We start from the raw sequence: 25,810 nt of genomic DNA, 5'->3' as shown, positions 1-25,810 counted from the left end.
AGAGTGTGTTCTTGGTGGGTGGCATTTAGAACTCAGGCATAGTACTGTATACCAAGAAGTTTGCACCTAATATCCAAAGTGTTTTATGTTAGTTTTAGGAGTAACATGCAAACTGTATTTGTAAGTGATGAAGGAAGCAGCCTGTCTTACATCCAAGTCACAATCACTCATGAAAATTAGTTTCTGTTGTGATAGATCATTTTGAAGCTTTTGAGTTTTTGCTAACACTGAGGAAATTTGTTAAACGACTAGATTTGAGCACTTCTGCCAAAGGGACATTTCCTTGTTTCACTCAGTGTGTTTTATCCCTCCTCCATCTAGGACTCTAGATCCTAGCCTCCCCGTCTCAGGGTTACACAGGCATCTTAGCGCATCCCTCTCCCTTTTTGTCTCTGGTGTACTGTTCTGCCAGTCACCAGGTGAAGGGACTTGCACCTTCCAAAACTGATGCCACTTCACTCCCGGATCACCTGGTTGGGAGTGCAGTCTGAGCCAGGTAACCCCTGCTGAATCGGTTGTGTGTCCTCCTTCTGTCTGCTTCTGGGCGCAGAGAGCACCAGCTCCCAGGATGCGCCCCTGTCTGCTCACTCACGGCCCTTTCTGACCCTGGACGCCTCCTTTCTGCATGGAAGCATGAAAACGGGACAAGATGCTCCTCACCTGCCCAGGACTGAGCTATGGTGTTGAGCTCATTGGGTCCGTCTTGGTAACCGCCCTCCCTTCTGTTGTTCCCAGTGGCCTGGTTTGCTTTCGACCCTGGCTCGGCGCACTCTGACATCATCTTCTCCAATGACAACCTGACTGTGACCTGCAGTAGCTATGATGACCGAGTGGTGCTGGGGAAGACCGGCTTCTCCAAGGGCGTCCACTACTGGGAGCTCACTGTGGATCGCTACGACAACCACCCCGACCCTGCCTTCGGCGTGGCTCGCATCGACGTGATGAAGGATGTGATGTTAGGAAAGGACGACAAAGCATGGGCAATGTATGTGGACAATAACCGGAGCTGGTTCATGCACAACAACTCGCACACCAACAGGTACCCTGCAGCCCCCCAACCAAGCCTTCTTCACGTTGGCTTCTGGTCGAGAACGAGAACCCAAATTCAGAGACCTGTTAAATAGACAACGTGAAGGAAGTCGGGCAGGCGACTTTATTAAGTTCAACTACTCAGCTGAGTCCAACCTGGTGTTTTATACTTTTTGCGTAATAACAGAGACATGAGTACTTTCCTAGGCCCCTCATTGCTATATTCTACCCAGGGCTGGAAACTAAGAATCCCTGTGAATCTCTGTTATAGAAAAACATTCCAGGATTCTAAAACCTAGACTTGCAACTTACCAGAAAAGCATTTTGGGATAAAGATACTTAGTTTTTCTGACCCTCAGTTTCCAAATCCACTAAATTAGGAGAATCATATTTTTCCTTGCAGAAATGTTCCCACAATGGAGACATGCAAAAATACCTCCCATCAGAGGCACCGGAAAATAGAAGCCATTGTTCTTCTTAATATAATTACTAATACCACAGCTCAGAATAGTAGTCATTCATTGAGCCAAATCTTATGGATACCAATTCGGATAGTTTTACACTTGAAGAACTCTCCTGTTAGTGTATGAATTCAGCACCCAATTTTCTGGGGAAAAAGAACAGTGGAACCTCCAGAGGTTTTCGTTACTGCTAAAATATAAGCAATTGTAATTTAACACATTCTGTGATATTTTCTCTAGACCTCATTTTTCCATTTGGCTTGTGTCTTCTTCCTCAGATGTATTTTTAACCAGTTTCCTAGGTAGAGAAGTGTCTTTTGTGGATCCACTTTATTTTCAAAGATTTCCCCAGGATGCATTTTCATTGGGGTCTCTGGGAACAAAAAGCAAAAATACAGTTGTACTCAGATCACAAGGAAAGTGAGTTGGGCAGTGCTAGGCAGCGGACTCCACTGTCTCAGCTTTTTCTGTGTGCACATTACCGCCCCTTTTTTAACCAGTAGGAGTCCTAGAGCCTCTACTTCCTGTACCCTTGGATAGTTTCTATACATCTGCATTCAGCTAGGTATTATAAACTACCACTTGAAGTGAGCACACATGCCATTTCAGCCTGATATCAAATCCTACTAGATGTAGATAAGCCATTATCTTCAGCGATTCACATTTGGGGGAGCCGTCTGTTACTGGATCCCTGATGCCATCGCCCATATACCACGCTTACTTTTCCTTTTTAGCTTCTTTGGAGTGAAGGAGTGAGTAATAACACAACCGTCATACTAGGCAGAGAAACACTAAAGCAGAACACACCTGCTTGCATGTGAACTGCATGTAACCAGCTGTCACTGCTGAAACTCTGAATTTCCAAGACGTGATACCTATGTGTTTTACTGACTGTGTGCAGTCTGTGTCATGCATGCCCGGGTGAAGACAACACTCTTAGATTCCTGTGCTCTGCTGAGACAAGGGTGATTGCTCCAAGAGGAGGAAAAAGACAAGTCTGATCATCCATATTTAATGGCTTTTGTGAAACCATCAATTGAACGCATGACACAATTCATTGTCAAATGATAGTCGCTCCAACTCTTACAGTATAATTAATGATTTCACCTTACAGAAAGGAGGTTCCTCTTCTTTGCTGTTGCCATTTTATGGAAAGCCTCCAAATTCTCAGTTCAAATTCAACATGCCCCAAATTATCATCTTTCTGGAATGAGTTTTTCTATTTAATGGATAGCATAAGGCCCCACCCAAATCCAATTTTTCTTGCATGTGTTTTAGGTTCAGCTTAAGTGCTTCTTTACTTCAGCTTTCAAATTTAATTATTTTGGATTTCATCATGTTTAATTCACACCATTTGTGCAAAGTGCTTGACACAGCTCTAGGCAAAGCTCTGATGGCCCAGAGGCTACATTTTGCTCTTAGTCTTTGATGTTTTGTTTTCTGCCTGACTTAGTGGTAGAGACCCAGTCTGAAGGACTTCAGTTTCAGCAACAGCATATCAGCGCGTTGGACCTATACATTCTCATCAGGGGGGTGAAAATTGGTTTTCTGGGAGCGAGCAAAAAAAAAAAAAAATCGTACTTTTTTATAAATATAAAGCACAGATACACATACAGCACATAAACAGATACACAGTATATCCGTGGTATTAAAATTGTTAGGTGGAGGAGTGATTGGGGGAAAATGTTTTAAAAGGCTCCCGAGGTGAGGCTGGGGTGGCAGTGGGTGGGGAATCATACTTTTATACATTTTGAGAAATACTGTATATAACCATACAAAACAGGAAGCTCCTAGAACAAGGACAGGCAAGTGAAACTCAACTGTTTTCTTTCCCCACAGAACCGAGGGAGGGATCACAAAGGGGGCCACAATCGGGGTCCTCCTCGACTTAAATAGAAAAACCCTGACATTTTTTATCAACGATGAACAGCAAGGTCCCGTAGCGTTTGACAACGTGGAGGGGCTGTTCTTCCCGGCAGTCAGCCTGAACAGGAACGTGCAGGTGAGCTGCTGGCCCTGCTTCTGAGGCTGCCGTGGCGGGTTCTCTCAGCCCTGACAGTGGAAGGCCCAGACCGAGACCTGGGGGAACTGGGGGCGCGGGTCGGGTCCGCGTGGCAAGTGAGACTATGCCAAGCCTGCATCAGGCCCTGCGTCATACGGTCTATGAACAGCAGGTGGGAAGCTGGGATCCTATGCATGGCTGGCTAATGATTGTCCCCCTGAGCCCCAGATTCCTGGCTAATAGAAAGGAAACTCTTGAATGGGCTGGCCTGAAAACACATGGAATGCCTGACGCAAAGGCCATGAGCACCTGAGAAGTGAAGGTGTGAGCCTGAAATGCTGGCATGATGCGCACACCTTTGGGGCGTCTTCTCTGCACCCTTACAGGTTCTGTTAGGTGCTACAAGGACAGAAAACATAGTTCATGCCTGTGAGTTAGTTATGATTTAGTATAAATAAAAATAAGAGGTTCTTCTCATTCGTTCATTCAGTAATTATCTATTGAGTGCCTTCAGTATGTCAGGCACTGTTGAAGTATGATAAACGTTATCAGTGAAAACAAAAGAAAAATCTTGGCCTCTTAGAGCTCACCTTCTAGTTACAGGAGACAAAAGTCAGTAATAAGCACAATGGCTCTGTTAATTATGTAGCATGTTGGAAGGCCACATGCAATGGACAGAAGACCAAGGGTAGGGTAAGAGACCAACAGTGCTGGGTTTGGAAGGGCAGTGGCCCTCTTAGGCAGGGTGGTCAGTGTAGGTGGGCTGAGCCTCAAAGAGGGTGAGGAAGTGAGCTGTGTGAAGCTTTCCAGGCAGAGAGGGCAGCCAGAACAAAGTTTCTAAGGTGGGAGGGGTCTCATGTAGGCAAGAAACGACCAGAAGACCATGACTATGGCTGATGGGGGGCCATGGGAGAGAAGATCAGAGCCCATTCAGGAAGATGTGCTTTCCCTGGAGCTGGAACTCTCCTTATCCCACTGTGAACCTCATTCAGTAAACAGCTGAATAGATAGGGCTTGAGAATTAACATGCTGCCGGTGATTTTTGCTCTATACAGAACCATTGGGACCTATTTTTGAAACCCATTGTTTTGTTTATCAGTATGTGCAGTAAAGTGATTGCAACCCAGTGACCTCTGCCCTTCTCCCTTCCAGCACTAGATGGGTTTTTCTAGGAGGCTGAAATCTAATCTGTCAGAGTTGAGCCTTTACTCTGGAAAAAAGAAAATCATAAATTTCCTCAGAAATGTGCCTTAGAAAACCCTCATTCAAAGTGTGCCACATTTTCAGCTATTACCTTTGCAAAGAACATTATATTCAATGCCCTTCAGGAGTTTCCAGGATTTTCTGGGTGTCTTTAGAGAAAGACTCTTGGGCTGGGGAAGACAGGGACAAGACAGGGAGAGATGACAACACTGAAGGAAATGGTTCTAGCCTGGTCTGTGCAGCCATTCATGGAGGTAACAAGGTTGAAGAGAAATCAGTGAAATAGTATGTGCCCATGTTTCCTCATACCTGGCAATCATTTATGCCATTTCAAAATGAAAGGTTTATCCTAACTGAATAACCAGTGAACAAATAATAGGAAGGAGGGTTGTCTGCTCATCTGTTCTCCATCCACGGATTTGGCAGTGATCACTGCATTGTGGCCAACAGGTACTGCTACCTGCAATCAATGCCTGCATTTTCAGGCAAAAGGGACCCAATATCCCCAGAATCCTCGGAAGAGGCAGATGGATGTGAAACATTTTATCAAGTGTCTCCAGGATTGGGGAGCCCAGCGTGGTGGCCAGGTTCTTAGCACAGGCTGAATTCTACTAGATTTCTCTTTATCGTCTACTAGAATAGATATTACAGAAAAGTGAACAGAGGCCACTTTGAATTGGGAACACACCCACTGTGCCCTGGGAAGGGGGGCAGGGGAGATCCTGCAGTGCTTCCAGGACTCACAGTCTCTTCCCCCAGGTCACGCTTCACACCGGGCTCCCAGTCCCCGACTTCTACTCCAGCAGAGCATCAATTGCCTAAGTATGTGCGGTGGAGGCGCCAGCAGCCTATTCTTCCCTCTGCCTGGAGGGTGACAGCAAGGAGCTCCGTCAGAGCTGGAGAGAGAGGAAGGAAGAGGAGAGAAACACTGATCCTCACACCCCACACCCCACCCCTTTCCCTCCAGCCTCTCTGCTGCTGTAAAACCTGCTTTCTCCTCCATGTTCAGCAATTCTAGCCAACAGAGGACCTAGACAGCCCACCGCGTCACTTCGTTTCCAAGCCCAGATTTTGCTTTTATTTACATTAACTTTGTATGTAGGTGAGTTATCTTTTGTTTCTTTTCTGATCACATCATGGGTGACCTGCTGAACTGTCAGTGCCAAGAGAAAATTCTCCTGATAACTTTTTTCTTAAACTTCCTGTCAAAGGTAGGTGGTGGGGAGAGGTAGGGAAGAATGAGCTGAATTGGGAGCTTGCAGTTTAGAATGTTCTTGAATGTTCTTGCCCTGTGACCTCTCATACATTGTTAGCTCTGCAAAGCTCATCTTTGGGAGGTGAGCAGAGGAAATAGGGCAAAGCAAAGTTTTTGCTATCTATTGAATCACAAAAATAGCAGCTACATGGCTACACAAAAGTTCACAGTGGGGTAGGATCATAGGACAGCTGGGTCATTAGGACAGGCCAGAAACCCTGGTCACTGAATGAAATTGGAAAGTCTCTAAGCAGAGGCAGGCCAGGGGACTTCATGTTTCAGTTCATTTAATAAATACAAATTTTTAATTGAGAATCTGCTATGGACCAGGCACTGTTCTAGATACTGGAGACAATGGTGACTACACAAGTGTTGTCTCTGCCCTCCTGGAGCTTATATTGTCCTAGGAGAACAAACCAAAAATAAAATTATTACAAACGGTGATTAGCACCAGAAAGGAAATTAAGAAGGGCCAGAGAAGCTCATTGGCAAGATCTTTCAGATCCTCTAGAATGATGCTAAAAATCCATACATTTTGACCATAGGACCGGAAACATACCAACTCAATGCCTTTTCAACCGTGCTATTTTAATTATGGTACCTGCTGCTGCCATTCATCATAGAGCCCTTCTTTGGGAGATATGTCAGCATTCTTATTTGTTAATGCTGCAATGATACTAAGCCTTAAAAATAAATGTGAAAAAAAAAATTAGTGACCAGAAGGAGGAGGACCCGTTCTCCACAGTGGGGAATCTTAAGTTGCAGTTCATGGCATTCACATCCTCAGGATTAACACGCTTGTCTGGGTGTAGACTCTCTCTGTGCCTGTTACAAATGAACAGTCCATCTACTCTGCTGCCATTCACAACCTAACTTTCCGGAATATTTCAAATAACGTTTGGAAGAAAATGAAATTGTAGGTCATTGCTGCACTGATAGCGGAAGGATAAGCTTATTACTTCCATGCAGAGATAGACTTACATAAGCTACCCTTCCGGTTCTTTAGGCTGACATGAAGTTTTAGGAAATGTAGGCCCTAGAAAGAGGTTCTGGTTAGTTGTCTAAATATTTGCCAGGGAGCCAAGAAGTTCACCATGAAAAAAACAAAAAAACAAAAACAAGAGTTACAAAAGGGAAGGGTTAAGATGGGAAAGCTAACAAACTAAAGTTTTGGCAAAAAGTAATATATGTAAATAGCTAATAATTTACTTTTGTGCTTCCTTTAATCAGATTATTTCTATCAGCTATGGTGTTTTTCTAGCTCAGTGTACCTAATTTATTGAATGGGTGCTATCCTGTTTGTGTCCACCGTGGTTTTTCTTGGCTACAGAAACACTCTGTTGCAGGCCAACACTAATTTTCATATTTGATTTACTCTCCAATGAGACTCGATGGCTGGGCCGCTGTAGACTCATAGTTACTCTTGTTCTTTATCAAATTCATCTTGCTAATTAGATTTCTAGTGACTGGTAACACATAGTTTACACAGAATTGCAATTATAGATGCATATAGCTGCTGTACTAGAAAAAAATGGGTATTTCTGGTGTGCCAATAAATGATTTTTATGACAGAGCATCCTATGTCTCTTTAGAATTTTGTAGTTTTTGCCTGTTTTGGACAATAGTGCGCCTTTGTCAGAGCAATATTTCATCAGCAAAGTGTCCTGGAAGGTCCCCAGGGCTCGGAAAAGCACCTGCGCTTCACCTCTGGAACCTGGCACTGTCTCCTAGTTGTATTGAACCCCTGGGTCTTAACTTAACATTAATAGTTAGTTGCCCCTGAAGATCTGCCTGCAAACATCGGAGATTTACTTTAACAAACCTGCTCCTGGAAAAGCCACAAACGTGTCCTGCAAGGTATAGTGTCACTGACTTTTTCTAACCAGGTTCCTTCCTTCACCATTTTTTGGATGGGCTGAGCAATTTGATTGTTTTAAATGATTACAGCATTATTTAGTCTCCCTTGTTACTAGCCTTTCAAATGAACTGCCTTTGCTTTTTTTTTTTACTAAAAGAATAAACATTTCTTAAGATTGAAAGCATGGGTTAAATCCATTTCACCTGCCTTCAAAGCAAGGTCGTTTTAGGACCTTTCCTGTCCTCCCAGCGGCTCATAGCCTAAACTCTAATAAGATGTTTCCCTGAGTTGTTTTTCAGGAATTTGGAGTCAGCTGGGTGCCTAGCTGCAGCTGAGCTGATTAAGACTGGATAGGCCCCCCCTCCTTCCAAGTGGGCATGCGCGAGTGTCCGCCAGGTGACCTTTTGAATGTGCACAGGCCTTAATTAGTTACACCTGCGCAGAGTGGCAGTTACCACACCTTTTTCTAATCACCTCTCCCCACGCCCCCCACGTGCCCCACGGGCCCCACACCTCAGCCAACCTCATCCTTATTCATTATCCCAGAAATACCCCCAGCCCCTTACCTTGGGTGGGGAGGTGGGTTTGAGATTTATCACTGTAGTCTGTGCGCCGTGCTGGAAACGTTGGCATCTCAGTATTTTCCTTGCTCTGCATTGGGCAAAACAAACCTGGTTGGGTCACAATATGTACCAGGTTATGATCTCTGAGCGGAACCTCAGGCAGTTGGTAGGAGCTGCTGCTCCGTGTCCCTCCAGGTTCTGCGTTTCTGTGCTCTTCTTTCCTGGCCCCCTATCCTTATGCTTTTTCTTCCCCTATTGGGCTCACCTCCCTCCCGATTTGCTTCTCTTCTGTTTGCTACCTAGTGGAACACTTTAGCCATGTTTTATTCCTCCCATGGTGCTAAGGTTAATGGAACTTCTGATCCTCCATATTTCCTCATAGACGTGATTAAGCGATTTGCAAGAGATGCCCTATTTTCTGAAAATGAGATCCTTTTTTTCTGCCTCTAATGTGTGCACTCATCTTTTGCCCATCTATTCAGCTCACTAATAAGAAAGGAGGGCTTGCCAATGAATTGGAATTTCTTATTTTGGATCAAAGGAACTGTAGTCATTAAAGAAGTTCTCAGGTCATACTACCTTATAATTTATATGAACATGCTAAAGACACCTTCATAAATTCTTCAAATATGTGGGCCAGATTCTTTCACCGAGATTGGTGTTTAGGGAACCTTGGGTCTGACATAATACATCATATATAACTGAGGCAACCTAAACCGTGTCTTTACTTGAAGGACCAGCTTCTGAGGGTTTGACAAACATGAACACCAGAAACACCTAATTAAATACACAAACAGCCTGCTCCTTTGGACTTATTATCAATCGGCTCCACCCTGCCACAGCTGTGCTAAGAAAAGGCACAGGATTAGATACCTGAGCATTAGATAGTGGTGATAGTTGCATAAAAATCAACAATCACCACGAAAAATCAGAGCTGTGCAGTCTAAAAGAGTGAGGGGCCATGTTAGACAGGAGGAGGGCCCTCTTTAGAGCCTCCCTGGAACTACCTAATAGTCTGTTCCTATGTCCCCAAACCTGTCCTCAGATGAAGCCCAAGGCAGAGGAGGAGGGGCATCAAGGGCCAGGGTACTGACCTCCTGACCTTACCTTTTCTTCCTCTTCCCATATTCTCTTTGTCAATGGAAGGGCTTGGTTTGCCTCCTCCTTCTGTCTGCTGAAGACGGCCTCTGAGTTTTGTTCTTGGCCCTCCTTTCTTGGACTTTAACTCAGCCCCTTTCCTGAGGGATGGAGAGAATAAAAAACCTGGCTACCGCTAAGGAAGCAATTCAAAATAGCTTTTATATACCCGCAGTGAGCATGAATACATCTCACATCTTTTTTCCTTCTCTCACCAGGTAAAAATCAACTTTCACTGTGAAATCTAAAAGCATTAATGTTTTGGGGAGTTCCCTTCCTGGCTCATGGTTAATGAACCCGACTAGGATCCATGAGGATGAGGGTCCGATCCCTGGCCTCACTAGTGGGTTAAAATGATCCGGCGTTCCCCTGAGCTGTGCTGTAGGCTGCAGACATGGTTCGGATCCTGAGTTGCTATGGATATGGCGTAGGCCAGCAACCGTAGCTCCAACTCGAGCCCTAGCTTGGGAACCTCCATATGCTGCGAGTGCGGCCCTAAAAAGCAAAATAAATAAAAGCATTAATATTTAGGTTGGGGTTCTTGCCCTCCCCCCCAATATTTTTTCTAAAATTCTCTAAGTAATGAAGACAATAAATTATAATTTCATTAATAAACATGGATGAATGTTAAGTTCCAGTTAACCTGTTAACCATTTAAAAGTCTTTTGATTTACCATGATTTTTAATGTGTATGACAAAGGAAACCAAAAAGCTAAAGAAACCACCTTGAAGAGAGAACTTTAGTTTCTCGGAAACAAGTGAATCATTCTCAACCCTGGCTAAAATACTCTAATAAGAACAATATGTCCAACTATGCATTTACATATGTTCTGTACGAAGAAAGACGCAAAAAGTGAAGTAAATCATGCAAAAGTGCTTTGTGCAATAAAGACACTAAGTATAAGCATTAATTATTAAGTAGCCTCCACCCTTTGCACTGTCAGACAGCCCAAGAGTGGTCAGACATAGTAGCTGAGGGCACAGCATCTCAGTGCACCTGGCAGCAACAGTCTGAATTCTGGTCCTGGCTCCAAGGTGTGCCAACTGCATGTCCCAGAGCAAGCGATGAAAACTTACCCACAGTTTCTACATTTCTAAAGTGGAGATAATGACAGAATTGTTTTGAGGGTTAAACCAAACAATAAATGTAAAACACTCCGAACCTTACCTGGCCCATAATGAATGCTATGAAATGTTAGGTATTTTTCTTTTCTGTGTAATTGTTGGTGATATCACATTTCTATGTCCTCCCTAAGATCCCAGTTAAGTGTCAGTAACAATTCTTAATCTCACCTTCTTGGGGGACAATGCCTATCCTTGGAACCTGACAAAAAGTCTCTGTCAAATTCTTCTGCAAAAATTAACAGAATAATCTAGTCAAGGAAATTTTGAGAAAAATCAGTACGTTGACTTGTATGACACCTTAAAATCTATTGCAAAGCCATAATAATCAAAATGGTAGAGTATTACCAAAATAAGCTACAAGGTAACTCAGAAATTTTTTTTTTCTTTTTTTGTCTTTTTGTCTTTTCTAGGGCCGCACCCACAGCATATGGAGGTTCCCAGGCTAGGGGTCCAATTGGAGCTGTAGCCACTGGCCTATGCCACAGCAACGCCAGATCTGAGCCTCGTCTGTGACCTACACCAAAGCTCATGGCAACGCCAGATCCTTAACCCACTGAGCGAGGCCAGGGATCAAACCGGCAACCTCATAGTTCCTAGTTGGATTCGTTAACCACTGAGCCACGATGGGAACTCCAGAAATAGAAATTTCAATGAATGTTGAACTTAGTATCACAAAAGAGGAAATGAAAATTATCCTAAAATATTGAAAAATATTATTTGAAAATTGGTTAACTCTTTGGAAACTATATTTTTAATCATATCACATCTCAGATATTAAGGTGTTAACATGAGATATTTAAAGCTTTAATAAACCAGAAAACAATGTAAATACTCATCTGATCTTTCTCAAGGAGGCCTAAGTCAGTATAAATTACTTTATGCCACAAGTTTATCAATTCTCCAAAATTCCTCTCCAACTTATATTTTACATTTTATACCCTCCTTTGTTATTCCTGCCTATATATCAAAGCCATCTGTTTTCTTCTTTAATTAACTGGTTCCATCTTTATCCTGCCTAAACTCACTTCTAGTACTATGGATTTATCAAATATTGATTTATAATTATTCTGCCATCTAACAAACTGCTTTTAAGGAAAGATTGGGGTATTAAAAATGAACTACTCTGCAGTCTGTTTCTGGACTATATTTTCAGTGTTTTTCTTAATGAGCAAGTCATCTGAAGTAAATGAGGATCCTAATTGTTCCTTTGTAAATGCTGATTTCCACATGTGATCTCTGAAAAGACTGCTCGACTCAATATATTTTCCTAACTGCATGGTGGGCAGCATAGCTGTTGGATATGAAGAAATAAGTCTCCAGTCTTATCAGCTGACATTCTTAGAATGATAAGCTGGTGAAGGTTAATTGCAGTTTCTCAAGAGGTTGGTTTCATAGTTGGCAATAAATGGGCTTTGCAGAATATGCCAACTTTAACTACCAATAGTGATGCACTTAGACCTGCTATGCCCACAGAAGAAACAAATTTCAAATATCTATTAGAAAGCCAGTCAATCTGAGGAACTTTACTGAGGATCAGCCAAAACTCCATACCGCTATTAAATTCCGTGTCTTCAAGATTTCAGCTAAGACTGAAAATTAAAACATAGCGTAGTTATGTACACGGTATGTAAGTTAGTTGTCCATCACCCAAGTTGAGGGGACACTTTTCCTTGATGTTAAGAGAATGTGAGCATCTGCTTTCCATGCTTTGGAGATGGGTAGATATTTTTCATGGTCTTAATCTTCTCGGGGCTAGGCTAATAAAAATAGTAATGCCCTATTTTCTTATTTATTAGATGCAAGGGTTGTTTGTTTTTTTATTTTTGTTTTCCATACCTTAACATCTCTGCAATGAAGATACATCATACACGTGTCAAAAGAAACTCACCAGCTGCTGGTAAAGTGATGGTTCTCAACATTCACCATGCATTGACGTCATCTAGAGGAGGACTTTAAAAATACTGATATACCAGGCTACTAATTTAATTGATTTGAGATGCAGCCTGAGAATGAGGGTTTTTTAAGTTCCCCAGGTGATTCTGACATACATCCAGGCTTGAGAATGCAGGGGGTAAGGGATGAGTGGGTGGCTTATGCTCAGAAACAGGTTTTATTGCCTGTACTTTGGGGAAATGAATAAGTTGTGGGGGTGGGGGAGCATCGGTTCATCAGTCTGTTACTTCTGTAGAGCTCTTTGCATTGATAGCTGGTAAATTTAAATTCATATAATAATTGTCACTTAAAAGATCTTTTAAAAGAGTCCACCTATAATGTAAAAGAAAAGAAAAAAGTTCTTGTGTATGACAAAATTGATAATCATACACTAGATAATACAATTGAAGGCAATAAAAATTGCCAAAATTCTGAGACCAGATCACAGATTTTCAACTGTTGGGGCCAATTGATATGTTAAAAACTATCATTCAGATGTCCAAATCTATCAAAAGCTTCCAGCTATTTTCCAAAAAAAACCTCTTAAATTTAGTTATATGTAATTAAATTAGCAACAATACAAACAAAATAGCCAAGAGGGAAATACAAACAAATAAACCAAAACCCACAGAATCCACAGTATTCTTTGATACATGTTTAAATTATGCAGCAGCATCACAAAGATGCCAACAAGGTCCAGATCATTAGCAGGGGTGACCTGACTGCTATGTTACATGTCACTGTGAATGGCCATACTTGAGAGAGAGGCATTTTAGACCCCAACCATGATTTTCATCCTGAAGAGGAAAGTAGCATGTATATTAGGTAGAAGTGTATGCTGGTGTAAATTAGAGTTTTTAAAGTTGTGTACACTTAATGTTTTATTTGGTTTTGGAAAACCCCAGCCCAGCCCAGCAGGAATGACTGAGAGAACGTGGAGCTAAATTGCTCTGTGCAGTAATGTGAGTGTTTCATCTTTGTGTAGATAAGATAAGGGGATAGGGGTTTGTTGGTTTGTTTCATTTAAAGGGACTTCTTTTCTCCTGGAAGCCCAGAGATCATAGTTGCGGGTCCCAAGAGAAAGAGGAGATGGAAAAAGCCATTCTAATCTAAAAACGGTGGTCTCTAGGAGCATGGAAGCAAAATAGGACCTAAGGAAATAAACAGCTGATAAGGAAACCCTCTGACAGTGTGTTTGTCTAATGGTCTTTGGACTCAATGATGTCTGATACCTGATTTCAAGATTTTTCCTATATTGTGGAATAATTCTCTTCTATTACCACCCTCCCTAATAGGTCTTTACAGAAGTTTCCTTAACTTATATAAACTAGTGCCAGTTTTAAGTGAAAAGTCCCTCAATGCTTGAGACTAAGTCATCTGGGGACCAGAGAGTAAACTAAAATGCCCAGGATTGATTGAGAATAAGCTAGTACCCAAGTAACACATGCAGTGTTTCTTCCAATGAGCATAATGCACTCAACTCTATAAATAAAATTTTCTTAATTTTATTACGTATTTGTACTTATTTTCAAGTTTGTTTCCTGTATTAACTCTTTTTCATTTGTGTGTCAGTTCTGTCGATTGAATCCATGCCTGTTAGTCTGCTGTTTTCCCTTAAATGTTCAGCTATATCTGGGATGAGGGTATATTGAATATATTGGTAGTTGCAATTTTTTTTTTCATACCAGTAATATTGTTCTCCTGCAATAGGATTGTTCAGAGCAGAGGAAGATGTGGATTGCATTCCTCAAGAACAGGCTCCTCAATCTTCCTGTAGCTGTAAGTTACCTGAGGCATTAATCTATTTCTCTTGCCCAAATCTCCACTCTTGGAGCATCGCATTTGAGGAGACTCATACAAAGGGTTGTATTCCCAAATCTATGCTAAAGGCCACCATAAAAGTAGAGGCAATGACTCACCTGGTAATTTAATTTCCCAGTGAGTCACACTGTATCAGGGGTCCCCCAAGACCAACCTTATGTTCAGTGATTAGCTAGAAGGACTGAGAAGTTGTTATACTCACAGGTACAGTTTACTAAAATGAAAGGATACAAAATAAAATCAGCAAAGGAAAAAGGTGCATAGGGAAAAGTCCAGAGGAAAGCAGACAGAAGTTTTCAGAGTCCTCTCCCAGTGGAGTAAGACAGGCTGTACTTAATTCCTCCAACAACAACATGGCAATATGTGCAAAGTGTGTCTATGGGGAGAGCTCACTGGCCTCACCATTCAAGATTTTTATTGGAGGCTGGTCATGTAGAGGCTACCAAACGTGTCAAAACTCCAGACTCCCAGAAGGAAAGCAGGTGCTCAGCATGAGCATATTGTTTATCATCAGGGAGTGATGGGAAATCCTGAAATCCAAGTTCCTGGATACTTGGGCCAGCCTTAGAAGCAGGCCTTTCTAAGAACAGCTGTCTCTGGGCTGCCCTGTCAACTCTTTTCTGCACAGGCTCCTAGAGGACAGTCTCCCCAGCCCCCACCACCCCTGATCTTGGAATTGTTCTGGATTCTCTTAGGGAAATTCAAGTCTTGGAGACCCTGTAAGAGATTGCAGGGTCTCTGGTTCTATTCAGTTGCCATCAATACATAAGAAGTTCTCTTGGAGTTCCCATCGTGGTGCAGTGGTTAACGAATCCAACTAGGAACCATGAGGTTGCAGGTTCGGTCCCTGCCCTTGCTCAGTGGGTTAATGATCCGGCGTTGCCCTGAGCTGTGGTGTAGGTTGCAGGTGCGGCTCGGATCCTGCGTTGCTGTGGCTATGACATAGGCTGGCGGCTACAGCTCCGATTCGACCCCTAGCCTGGGAACCTCAACATGCCACAGGAGCGGCCCTAGAAAAGGCAAAAAGACAAACAGACAGACAGAAAGAAAGAAAGAACATAAGAAGTTCTCAAAAACATATGTATTGAATAAATGATTTATATATATTTTTTTAAACTGGGTAATTTAAAAACTAAAAGAAATGATTCCAGAAGTTCCCATCATGGCGCAGTGGAAACGAATTTGACTAGGAACCATGAGGTTGCGGATTCAATCCCTGGCCTCACTCAGTGTGTTAAGGATCCAGCATTGCCGTGAGCTGTGGTGTAGGTTGCAGACGCGGCTCAGATCTGTCGTTGCTGTGGCTCTGGCTTAGTCCAGAAGCTGCAGCCCGGATTAGACCCCTAGCCTGGGAACCTCCATATGCTGCATGTGCGGCCCTAAAAAGACAAAAAAAAAAAAAAAAGATTCCAAGAGTTCTCTTGTGGCACAACTGGATCCAGCATTGAAACCTCAGCAGCTTGGGTTGCTGCTCTGGTGCATGTTCAGTCCCTGGCCTGGGAACTTCCATATGCCATGGGCGCTACCAGAAAAAGAAAAATGAAAGAAAATATTCCAAAATATTTTAACACAGGACTATTACATGAGATTTGTATTTGTTACATTTTTATATGCCTTCCAAATTTTCTAGAATGAATAATTAGAAAACAAGTAGAAATAAATGCTAGTTTCCAACAAATCTAAATGTTGATCCTATAAATTAGATGCAGAATCTGCAGGATTGGGCCAAGATCCACTGGATAACTTTGATGCCAGGGATATTTTTGGCTACAGACATTCTGGATGAAACCCACATCACAAGGCATATTTGTCTCTTGGGACACAAACTTTAGTGATGTTCCCTTCCATTTGGTCTTTACAGATAAATTCAGGAAACACAACAGTCAACACTCAAAACAGATTTGTTAACTGACAAACTAAAACAAAAAATCAGAAGACCCCCTTATGCTTCTCAGCTTCCACTGGTAAACACTACAAACTATAGTGCAAACTATAGCCATCTCCACTGATGGATGGGAAAAAAATTCTCTTTAATTACTTTCAAGCGTATCTTCCTACAGTTAATATTAAAAACTAGCCTCAGGAGTTCCCATATTGGTACAGCAGAAACAAATCCAACTAGGAACCATGAGGTTGAAGGTTCGTTCAATCCCTGGCCTCACTCAGTGGGTTAAGGATCCGGCAATTCTGTGAGCCACTGTGTAGGTCATAGACATGGCTCCGATCTGGCATTGCTATGGCTCTGGCATAGGCTAGCAGAGCTACAGCTCCAATTAGACCCCTAGCCTGGGAACCTCTGTATGCCTCGGGTGCGGCCCTAAAAAGACAAAAGACAAAGAAATAAAAATAAAAATTAGCCTGCAAAAAAGCCATCTTAAACATATTCTAGGTAGTAGTGGGAAACTATCCTAAATGTTTTAAAATTCGTCATGAGGAATATTACAATTTACATTGTTATTAATTTTTATAACATGATAACTAATGAGGATTCAACATTAAGCACCAAAATTATGAGAACCCAGCTACTCTAACGCCACTCTTTCTTTCTAGCCTCCTAGTCATATTTACTTTCTTCTTCATTTCAATCCCTTTACTGCAAGAGAATTGTACATCTACAGCTAAACTACATTTTCCACATAGGAAGAAAAAAGTGTCATTAAAACTATATGTCAGATCTAGCAATTATATCCTCAGCAGAAATGGGGACATGTGTGCAGTAAAAATCTGTACCAATATCTTTGTGGCAGCTTCGTTCATTATAACCAAAAATTGAATACAACCCAAATGTCTAAATGGATAAATAAAATTGTGCTAATTCATACAATGGAACACTATACAACAAGGAAAACCTATGAAATTTGGCACGAAGCCAAATGAAACTAATAGACATAATGTTGAGTAAAAGGAGTCTGGCAAAATAGAGATGCACTGTATAATCAATCCATCCATACAAAGTTTAAGGCAGGCAACAATAATTTGCAATATTGTAAATCAGGGCAGTAATTACCCTTAGAAGGAGAGACAGACAGGGAGCACAAAAGAGGCTTCCAATCTCCTCATAATATCCTGCAGCTCAGTCTTGGTGGGGTTTACACAAGTTATTCATCTGTAAAAAATTCATTACAATACAAACTTAAGATTTACACACATGTCTGTAAGTATGTTATACTGCTATAAAAATATTATTACCCAAGAGGCAGAGGAGGTTACAGAGAACTTACCCATCAAGGCGTTCAGAGTTATTAAGTTTCTTTTAGTAAATATTAGATAATTCTAAGAACCTGGCTAACACTATACATGTGACACCCGTTTCTCCAGATCTTATGAGCCTTTGAGTCAGAGGAGTCTCATTAACTCCAACACAAATACCACTGGTTCTTTCTCCCAGTGATATTTTCTGTACCAAACCTTCTCCCCCTGTATGCCACGTCTTGTATTTCTGTGAGTCTCCAGAAGGTGTCGCCATGTGCTCCCAGTCTTGCTGGCAAGGCCTCTGCCCTTTGAGGAAAGCACTTCCTCAGACCCTCCTTTAAGCCATGCGGAATGAAGTGCAAGAGATTGACTCACCTGTTCAGGTGGAAAAATGTGACAGTGTTTCTTGGACCTGAGTATTTTTTTTAATAAAGCTTAGTGAGAAAATTCTTTCGGTTTTTACGTACAGCCTTCCATGCGCTAATGGAACACATGCGTCTAGATGCCTAGATGGGGGAATCAAGAATCTGCCACCATGCCCCAGTGAGATTTACTGCCCCCCTTGACAGCTAAAGCTTCTTGCTGGCTCAGGCTAATCAGCAGTTTCCTTCCACCCTCAGGGTGAATTCTCAGGAAGCTCCTCAGCCTCCACCACCCACCTCTTGCAGGGCACGCACCCATACACCTCACTCCAGCAACGGCAGGGCAGGGCATGACTTCTTTCCCCTTGACTCCAACCTCCTCTGGGTGTACTGATTTCCCTCAGGCCTATCTCACCAGTTCAGAGATGTGCACAGACAGGCTTGAAAACCTGCGATAGACCCCAGCTACTCTAGCGTAGAAATCGATCCCTCTACTCTGCTACTCTGATCCTGCAAACTCATGCTTCGTTCAGACAGCAGCCCAAGCCACCAGGGCGCCAAACTTTGAGTGTGTTCTATATCTGGCATAGGAATGTTAAAGATTTCTTCAGTATGAGAATAAATTATTTATTTAGATGTCATTATATTTACATCTATGATTTAGAAAGGGCGAAAGTGCCATCTATTTTATGCTCTGGCTAGAGTGACAAAAATAATCAATTTTGATTCATCTTCTTCAGAATATAAGTAATTCCTTCTGTGTGTTTGGTGCATAACTATCTGGAACAAAGAAAGAGAAATAAAGCAATAATTAAAATTGCAATCACATCCTTTGCTGAACCACGCCATAGTCTGAGTTGTTGAGTTCATATGGCATTTTCTCCACCTGCTGGTATAAGCGTGTCTCTGCAGTTCTCACACAAACCTCGGAAATACAAATGATTTGCATGAAAATTATGGGTAGAGTGAAACTTCATGTTCTCATCTTAAACAGGAAATGTATTGTGATTCAATGACTAAGACACTATCATTCAAGAGAGCAGAGGAGGAAATAGCACTTCCAAGAAGAAAAAGAAACAGCTGTTATCATTTGGCTTTAATGATACAAAAAATAAAAGCCAAATATATTTTTTAATAAAGCAATAAATTAAAACATTGAATTTGAAAAACAGAGATAAGCCATGCCATGTCAAACTATGTCGAATGAACTCTAATACAACTAAGATAACAAGAAATGCAAAAAGAAAAGCCTGGCATTTGTGCATGAGAACAGCTTTTAAACCATCATCCAGACTCCTAGCCTCCATTTTTGAAAAAGTTAAGTGAAAAGAAAGCTTATTTTTCTCTGTTTCATATGTTTTAAGCTAATAAATGTTACCTTTTAATAGCCAAACACCTTACTGGTTAGAGCTTTAAAGATGGGTGATTAAACAGCTCAGAAAAGTTAAAGTATTTGGCATTTGAGAACCTGGTGTTTGTGATTTCTAAGGTTTAACTACAAGCAAACAAAATTTTAAAAACAAATTCTATTTGTATGACAGCTGTATGTTTCATAGGTAATCCCTGCAACTAATCAGTCATGCACAAAGGACAAGACAAAGCGTGTACCAATTGTGGTTAACACGACAAAGGCCCTGAGATAAGGGGGCAGGGAGGCTGTCTCCTGTGCATGCTGCATCCTGATTATTTGCTGAAACCCTAGGCTTAGAGCATATCTCACTTCCCTTCCTTCAGGATTTGTTCATATCTCTTTGCAAAAAAAATTACCAGAATTTATTGCTTCATTCATCCCCATAAAAAGGTGAGGGCTTTTCCTGAAACAAGAGTCTTGTTACCTTAATCATAATACCCGAGGATAAAGCAAATACAAACAATACATAAACTTAGGTGTGTACGAAATGCAGCTTTATTTTGTGTATATAATGCAGCTTTATTTTGTGTATATAATTTGAATTTCTAATTTGAACCCTGAGCCCTCCAGGAAAGGGGAAAATGTGATCTCAGGTCATTGGCCTGTTCAATTCAAGCACAGGAGGGTGTGGGTGGGAAGCCCAGGCCTTGACAAGTCTCTCCTGGGTATTTATGAGTCAGCCTGCAGCACCCGATTTTCACCTAAGGGCCATCTGACACCTCCCTGGGTGGGGAATCTTTGTAACCATGTTTAAACGCTGACTTTGGAGAGCCTCCTAGAAGATGCTTCCTTGCAGCTAGGGTCCAGCTACCTCCCCTGGACCTTCCAAAGAAGCAGAGCAACATCCTGGGGCTGCCTCCCCAGAGAAGCAGGCTCCAGGCCCCTTGCTCCCAGGCCAGTGACATCTCTACTCCCCGACACCCACTGTGGTACCTTCTCACTCCTGTGAGTCCTCTCAGGCCTTGGCCTTGGCCTTCATTCAGTATGTCTCCCATTTGTCAGCCTAGGCCAGTATCCAAGCCAGGAAGGCAACATCCTTCCTCAAAGATTATGAGCACAAGCTAGAGTGGTTCCCTTAGGGCTCTTGGGAAAAGCAAACCATCAGGAGAAAGGAGAAACCCTGGCTAATATTTCAAATTACAATCCCAACCCAAAAGTCAAAATCTTAACAATGTTTTTAACACTTTTTAGCACTTTTTCACTCATATCTGTTTTTGAGCTTAGTCACCTTGGGAAGTGAATAAGACAAAGAACATTCTCCTCTCTGCAGAAGTTGAAATTGAGGCACTGAGTGGCTCTCTAGCACATTTCACAACAGGCATTCTAAGACCCTCCACTGACTGAGGCACAGGGAGGAAACAGCTTTTAAGGAACTCCCATTGGACCACGCCTAACAAGCCAAACTACCATATTAATGAGCAAATCAGATATGACAGGACCTAAAAGGGCCAGGAAAACCTGCTTCATTTAAGACAAGCCAAATATATACGGGTAACAAGCGAATGGTCACAGTCACAGCTAATTATAGAGATAGCAATGCGGTCAGCATGTTGTCTGCAGATCCTAAGGGCACTCAGTAGAATAATAAATCCAGGCTCTTGGTCATCTTTCTAAATATTTAAAACAGCAGAGGCTAGGTAGTAACCGTGGTTGGCAGACTCATATGTTAAAAACACTGAATGAAATATACTTAAATTTACTCTTTGTGTACAAAGCTCAGCTCATCCGTCACGCTGCCCATCTCTGGAGTGTCAGTGTGGGGCCACTTGGGCCTCTGGCATTTTCCTGAATTTCAGAATTGATTAGAAGTAGGTCAAAAGGCCAGAGAACAGCACAAAACAAGCTAAGGGGCAGGGTAAGTAGGTCAGCTGAGGTGCAGAGAGAAGTCAGGTTTACTTTACAGATCCCAAACCTGTATCAGAGGAAGAAAAATAAACATTTGGAAACCTCATCTGCTACTTGTCAAGTGATCTTAAGCAAGCTACATAACCTCTCTAAGCCTTGGTTTCTTCATCTATAAAATGGGAAGGAGTTAAGAATCTGGTATTGTCACTGCTGTGGCTGGGGTTTGATTTTGAACTTCTGCATACCGTGGGTGTGGACCCCCCCCCCCAAAAAAAGGAGGAAAAACAGAACTTGCACTACAGAGACAGTAAGAGGATTAAATGAGGGAATGCACATTAAGAGCCAAGCCAGAGCCCCTGGAAAAATCCTAAGGCCGAGTTTGGAACATAGTGGCTGTTAACCTGTTGGCTATCTGATATCTTCCTGGTGGTCACCAGAATGGGTCTCCCAGACCTCCAGCTGCTGGAAGGGTAATTGATTAAGGGCCAGGGATATCCTTGCTGTGCTTGTGCAGAGGCCATGCCTCCTGGGAGGCTCCGGCCAGTAGCCAAGAGAGCATGAGGTCTCCTCTGACAGTTGTCTTTGGCTCCAGAATTGCCGGTAGCCTTGCTGGGTCTCCCTGGGACTGAAGACAGTCAGAGATGCAGCCTCCCGTTGTTCCCTCCCTCTCTCCTTGCATCACAGACTCACACTCTCCCAGGCTAACTTGGCTCCTTACCCATTTTCTGTCCCACAGGCATTTGCCCTAACAAAACCCCTGCACGTTGAATCTTGTCTTAGCATCTTCTTCTCAGAAGACCTAGGCTGACACACTTCCCTGTCCCATTTCCTTTCTTTTCTTTTCTTTTTTTTTTACAGCCACCCCAGCTGCACATAGAGGTTCCCAGACTAGGGGTTGAATCAGATCTGTAGCCGCCAGCCTACACCACAGCCACAGCAATCAGATCTGAGCCGCATCTGCAAGCTACACCACAGCTCATGGTAACACCAGATCCTTAACCCATGGAGCAAGGTCAGGGATGGAATGTGCGTCCTCTTCCGCTAGTCAGATTCACTTCCGCTGAGCCGTGGCAGGAACTCTCCCACCCCTTTTCTTTTTCTTTTTTTTAAATTATTTATTTATTTATTTATTTACTTTTTGTCTCTTTTTTTTTGCTATTTCTTTGGGCCGCTCCCGCGGCAAATGGAGGTTCCCAGGCTAGGGGTCGAATCGGAGCTGTAGCTGCCAGCCTACGCCAGAGCCACAGCAACGCCAGATCCAAGCCGCGTCTGCAACCTACACCACAGCTCACCGCAACGCCGGATCGTTAACCCACTGAGCAAGGGCAGGGACCGAACCCTCAACCTCATGGTTCCTAGTCGGATTCGTTAACCACTGCGCCACAATGGGAACTCCGTGTTTTTTTTTTAATTATTTATTTATTTACTTTTTGTCTTTTTTTTGCCACCCCTTTTCTGACAGAGGGCAGCTTATACTTTTCTTGTGAGGTCTGGACGATGTGCTCAGCTATTTGCAAAGGCCATTTCATCAGGGTAGCCACTGGGAAGCTGCAGCTGAGAAACAGCAATAACACAGGCCATCGTTGCCAAGGCTGGTGTAAACGAGATGTGGGCAACTTTAGCCTAATACTTTTACAGAGAACCACTGCTTCCAGTGTTACCAGTCAGGCAGAAGCTGAAGGAAAAGTTTTTAAAGGTAGTAATATTCTTAGTCAAGCAACTTAATCTCTCAGGCCTCGGTGTTCTAGACCAGTACAGAACGATCAGATGTTAGATTCTGAAGGGACCTTGGAAAACATAAACTCGGTGTTTCCCAAACTTCAGTTAAATTTGTACATTTTTAGGCAACCCATGATGATAATTTTTCTTTAAGTAAATTCACTTTCACTTAACATTTAAAAAGCAAAGTTTATATCAGAGTGTTAACTGGCAAAGTGTCATTTACCACAAGTGGAAGGCAATGTTATTAAATTCTAGTTAGATGCTAAAACCTGAAAAAGGTGTAGAGTCTGGACCTGCTTTCTGTTAAAAACACATATTAACAAGTATTAAAGCCACAGTAACACCAAAGACTTTCTAGAAAGACTGGAGCAGAAGTGAAAAGACTGACAATGTGCCTCACTGTCATTCAAGACTGAATCTGTGGCGCACTCCTAAGCCACTTAAGAACTCCCTTTCATGTGTGTTGAATGGTCCCTCCCCTCATGCTATGGTCTGGACAATGTATCCTTCACAGTGTTTCCGTTTTGAGGGATGTGCAACTCAGGGGCACGGTTTCACTGACTGGCTATGGAATCAAGCAAATACTGTGCTTATTAGTTCATCATTATCCTGGATTTCCAACAAGAATTTAGTCCAACTAAGTGGACAAAGGGGCTAGGATCCACCTATTCGAAACTGTCTTAGGCAAACCAAGAAACAGCAAGTTGTCTCCCATCTCTTTTGCAACCCCTAATTCCTCACCCCCCATCCAAGTACCCAGATAATTCACTTGTCTTTTGCTGCTCAGAGGTCTCCCTGGGACTAAGATCTACTCAGACCTAGCTTCCCCTCATCCAACTGCTCCACCCTATTTTCCATTTATTGAACAATTTCACACCAACCTGTGAATGACCCAAAACTGGCTTAATGCTTAAATAGAAATATTCAAGACTTAAGAGACCTGCCCTTTCAGCATCCTCTCAAACTTTACCATAGAGGCCTGGTTATTTTAAGGTCAACTTTGTGTGTGTGTGTTTGTTTGATTTGTTTTTGTTATTGAAGTATAGTTGATTTATAATATTATATTAGTTTCAGGTGTACAACATAGTGATTCAATATTTTTATAGCTTATATTCCATTTAAAGCTATTACAAAATAATGGTTATATTTCCTGTGCTGTACAATATATCCTTGCCGCTTATTTATTTTATGTATAGTAGTTTTCCTACCCTAATCCCCTCCCGCTGCTGCTCCACTCTCACTTTTGTTAGTTTGTTAGTTTGTTTGTTTTGGCTGCACCCAGGTGTAAGTTCCCAGGCCAGGGATCAAACTCATGACAGCACTAGATTCTTAACCCATTGTGCCACAAGAGAACTCCTCCACTCTTACTTTTTTTTTTTTCCTCTTGCTTTTTAGGGCCACACTCATAGCATTTGGAGGTTCCCAGGCTAGAGGTTGAATTGGAGCTGCAGCTGCCAGCTTGCATCACAGGCACAACAATGCAGGATCCAAACCACATCTGCGACCTACACCACAACTTGGGGCAACACCGGATCCTTAACCCATTGAGCAAGGCCGGTGATCGAACCTGAAACCTCACGATACTAGTTGGATTCGTTTCTACTGCGGCACCACAATGGGAACTCCTCCACTCTCAATTTTAATTTAAGATGGCCAATCCTCATCCTCGTGTCATCCTCACTGGCCTCATCCAGATGGCCAATCCTCATCCTCATGTCTCCTAAATGCTTTCCCATGCAGGTCATTAGTATTGCAGGTATTGCATGTTGTATAACTGGCAATGGACTGTTTCTAAAATGATAGCTTAATACCACTTTTTAGAAGAGGCTTCTGATATCCTACAATACCATGTGTTTGCCCTTGCCAAAGTTAAACACACATACACACCCAAATAAATACAACAAAGTTGGAGGTGAACAGTGCAAAGATCAGCCTGTACTGCCCAGTAACACAGGCTGCTTTGTTTTATGTAAACAAGGCAAACAGCTCAGTTAGTTATCCCTTCATTTTATAGGCACACATCTTTCTCTTTTCTCCTCCCCCCCCCCCCCCTGTTCAGCTAAAACATAATTCAAACAAGAGGCCTAAGGTAAAAGCCCCTGCCACTTAACCAGCCTGAAGGTCCAACTCAGGACTTCTGATTCTCATTAACCTGTCTCTGCAGCTGAACAGTAGGGTACTTTGACAAGGCAAGCCTGGGTCTAAGAGTCAATAACCCCAAATTCCTGAGTCCTGAACTGAAAGCAAAGGGCACCCTGGGGTTCCTTTCTGAGGTCCAGGATCCAAGATGGGAGGGGCGCCAAGGACTTAGAGGGACATTCAACAACTGAAATAAGAGTGCAGACACTCCCCCACCCCCATCCCTGCTGAAGCTTGTGGTAGAACCCACTCCAGGTGGGAAATAACAGCAATAATAACAACATAGCAAATAAATCTCTGTAAAACAAAAGTTTGCCAGCAACACGTTGTTACCCGAATGGGGTTTGCCTCTTGGTGGGTGTCAGCCAAAAGACACAGCCAAGCCAAATATGCAGATAAGGAAACAAGTAAACAGAATACCAGGGATCTTTCCCAAGCAGTATCTCTCCCAATGGCAAAATGGGGGAATTTTTTTTTTTTTTTTTTTTTTTTGTCTTTTTAGGGCCGCACCCACAGCATATGGAGGTTCCCAAGCTAGGTGTCCAGTCGGAGCTGTAGCCGCAGGCCTACGCCACAGCCACAGCCACAGCAAGGCAGGATCCAAGCCGAGTTTGCGACCTACACCATGGCTCATGGCAACGCTGGATCCTCAACCCACTGAGCAAGGCCAGGGATCAAACCCACAACCTCATGGTTCCTAGTCGGATTTGTTTCCGCTGCACCATGAAGGGAACTCCAAAATAGGGGAATTTT

General features: G+C 42.6%; 2 protein-coding genes and 1 long non-coding RNA gene across 25 annotated transcripts in view; 2 read left to right on the top strand and 1 right to left on the bottom strand.

Moving 5' to 3' along the window:
* Positions 1 to 7,526, top strand: part of TRIM9 (tripartite motif containing 9) — a 210,381-nt gene extending 202,855 nt beyond the window's left edge. For 13 of the 22 annotated variants that reach the window (XM_084981079.1, XM_084981069.1, XM_084981072.1 and 10 more), the window contains 3 exons: positions 736 to 1,039; positions 3,330 to 3,492; positions 5,455 to 7,526. In XM_084981079.1, the coding sequence (XP_084837205.1) occupies positions 736 to 1,039; positions 3,330 to 3,492; positions 5,455 to 5,517 (530 nt within the window). In that variant the 3' untranslated portion in view covers positions 5,518 to 7,526. The remainder of the gene's footprint in view (positions 1 to 735; positions 1,040 to 3,329; positions 3,493 to 5,454) is intronic. The other 9 variants (XM_084981067.1, XM_084981053.1, XM_084981041.1 and 6 more) reach the window with 1 other exon arrangement.
* Positions 1 to 25,810, top strand: part of PYGL (glycogen phosphorylase L) — a 94,208-nt gene that overhangs the window by 8,668 nt on the left and 59,730 nt on the right. The gene's annotated exons all lie outside the window — the stretch shown is intronic.
* On the bottom strand, positions 8,375 to 22,128 carry LOC146406929 (uncharacterized). 2 transcript variants are annotated; one of them, XR_014818832.1, is made up of 3 exons: positions 17,394 to 22,128; positions 9,479 to 9,609; positions 8,375 to 8,459 (listed from the first exon to the last, which is right to left on the bottom strand). It is a non-coding gene; the product is annotated as an uncharacterized LOC146406929 (long non-coding RNA). The 2 variants fall into 2 exon arrangements; XR_014818835.1 differs by lacking the exon at positions 17,394 to 22,128 and adding an exon at positions 12,470 to 12,570.

The sequence above is a fragment of the Sus scrofa genome, chromosome 1 (genome assembly GCF_054392235.1).
Source record: "Sus scrofa isolate SSC_HxYL_T2T_F1_AM1 chromosome 1, Sscrofa_HxYL_maternal_Yorkshire_Landrace_v2.0, whole genome shotgun sequence".
In the NCBI taxonomy this organism is placed as follows: Eukaryota; Metazoa; Chordata; class Mammalia; order Artiodactyla; family Suidae; genus Sus; species Sus scrofa.
The sequence above is the reverse complement of the archived record's forward strand: the minus strand, read 5'-3'. Positions and strand labels throughout refer to the sequence as shown.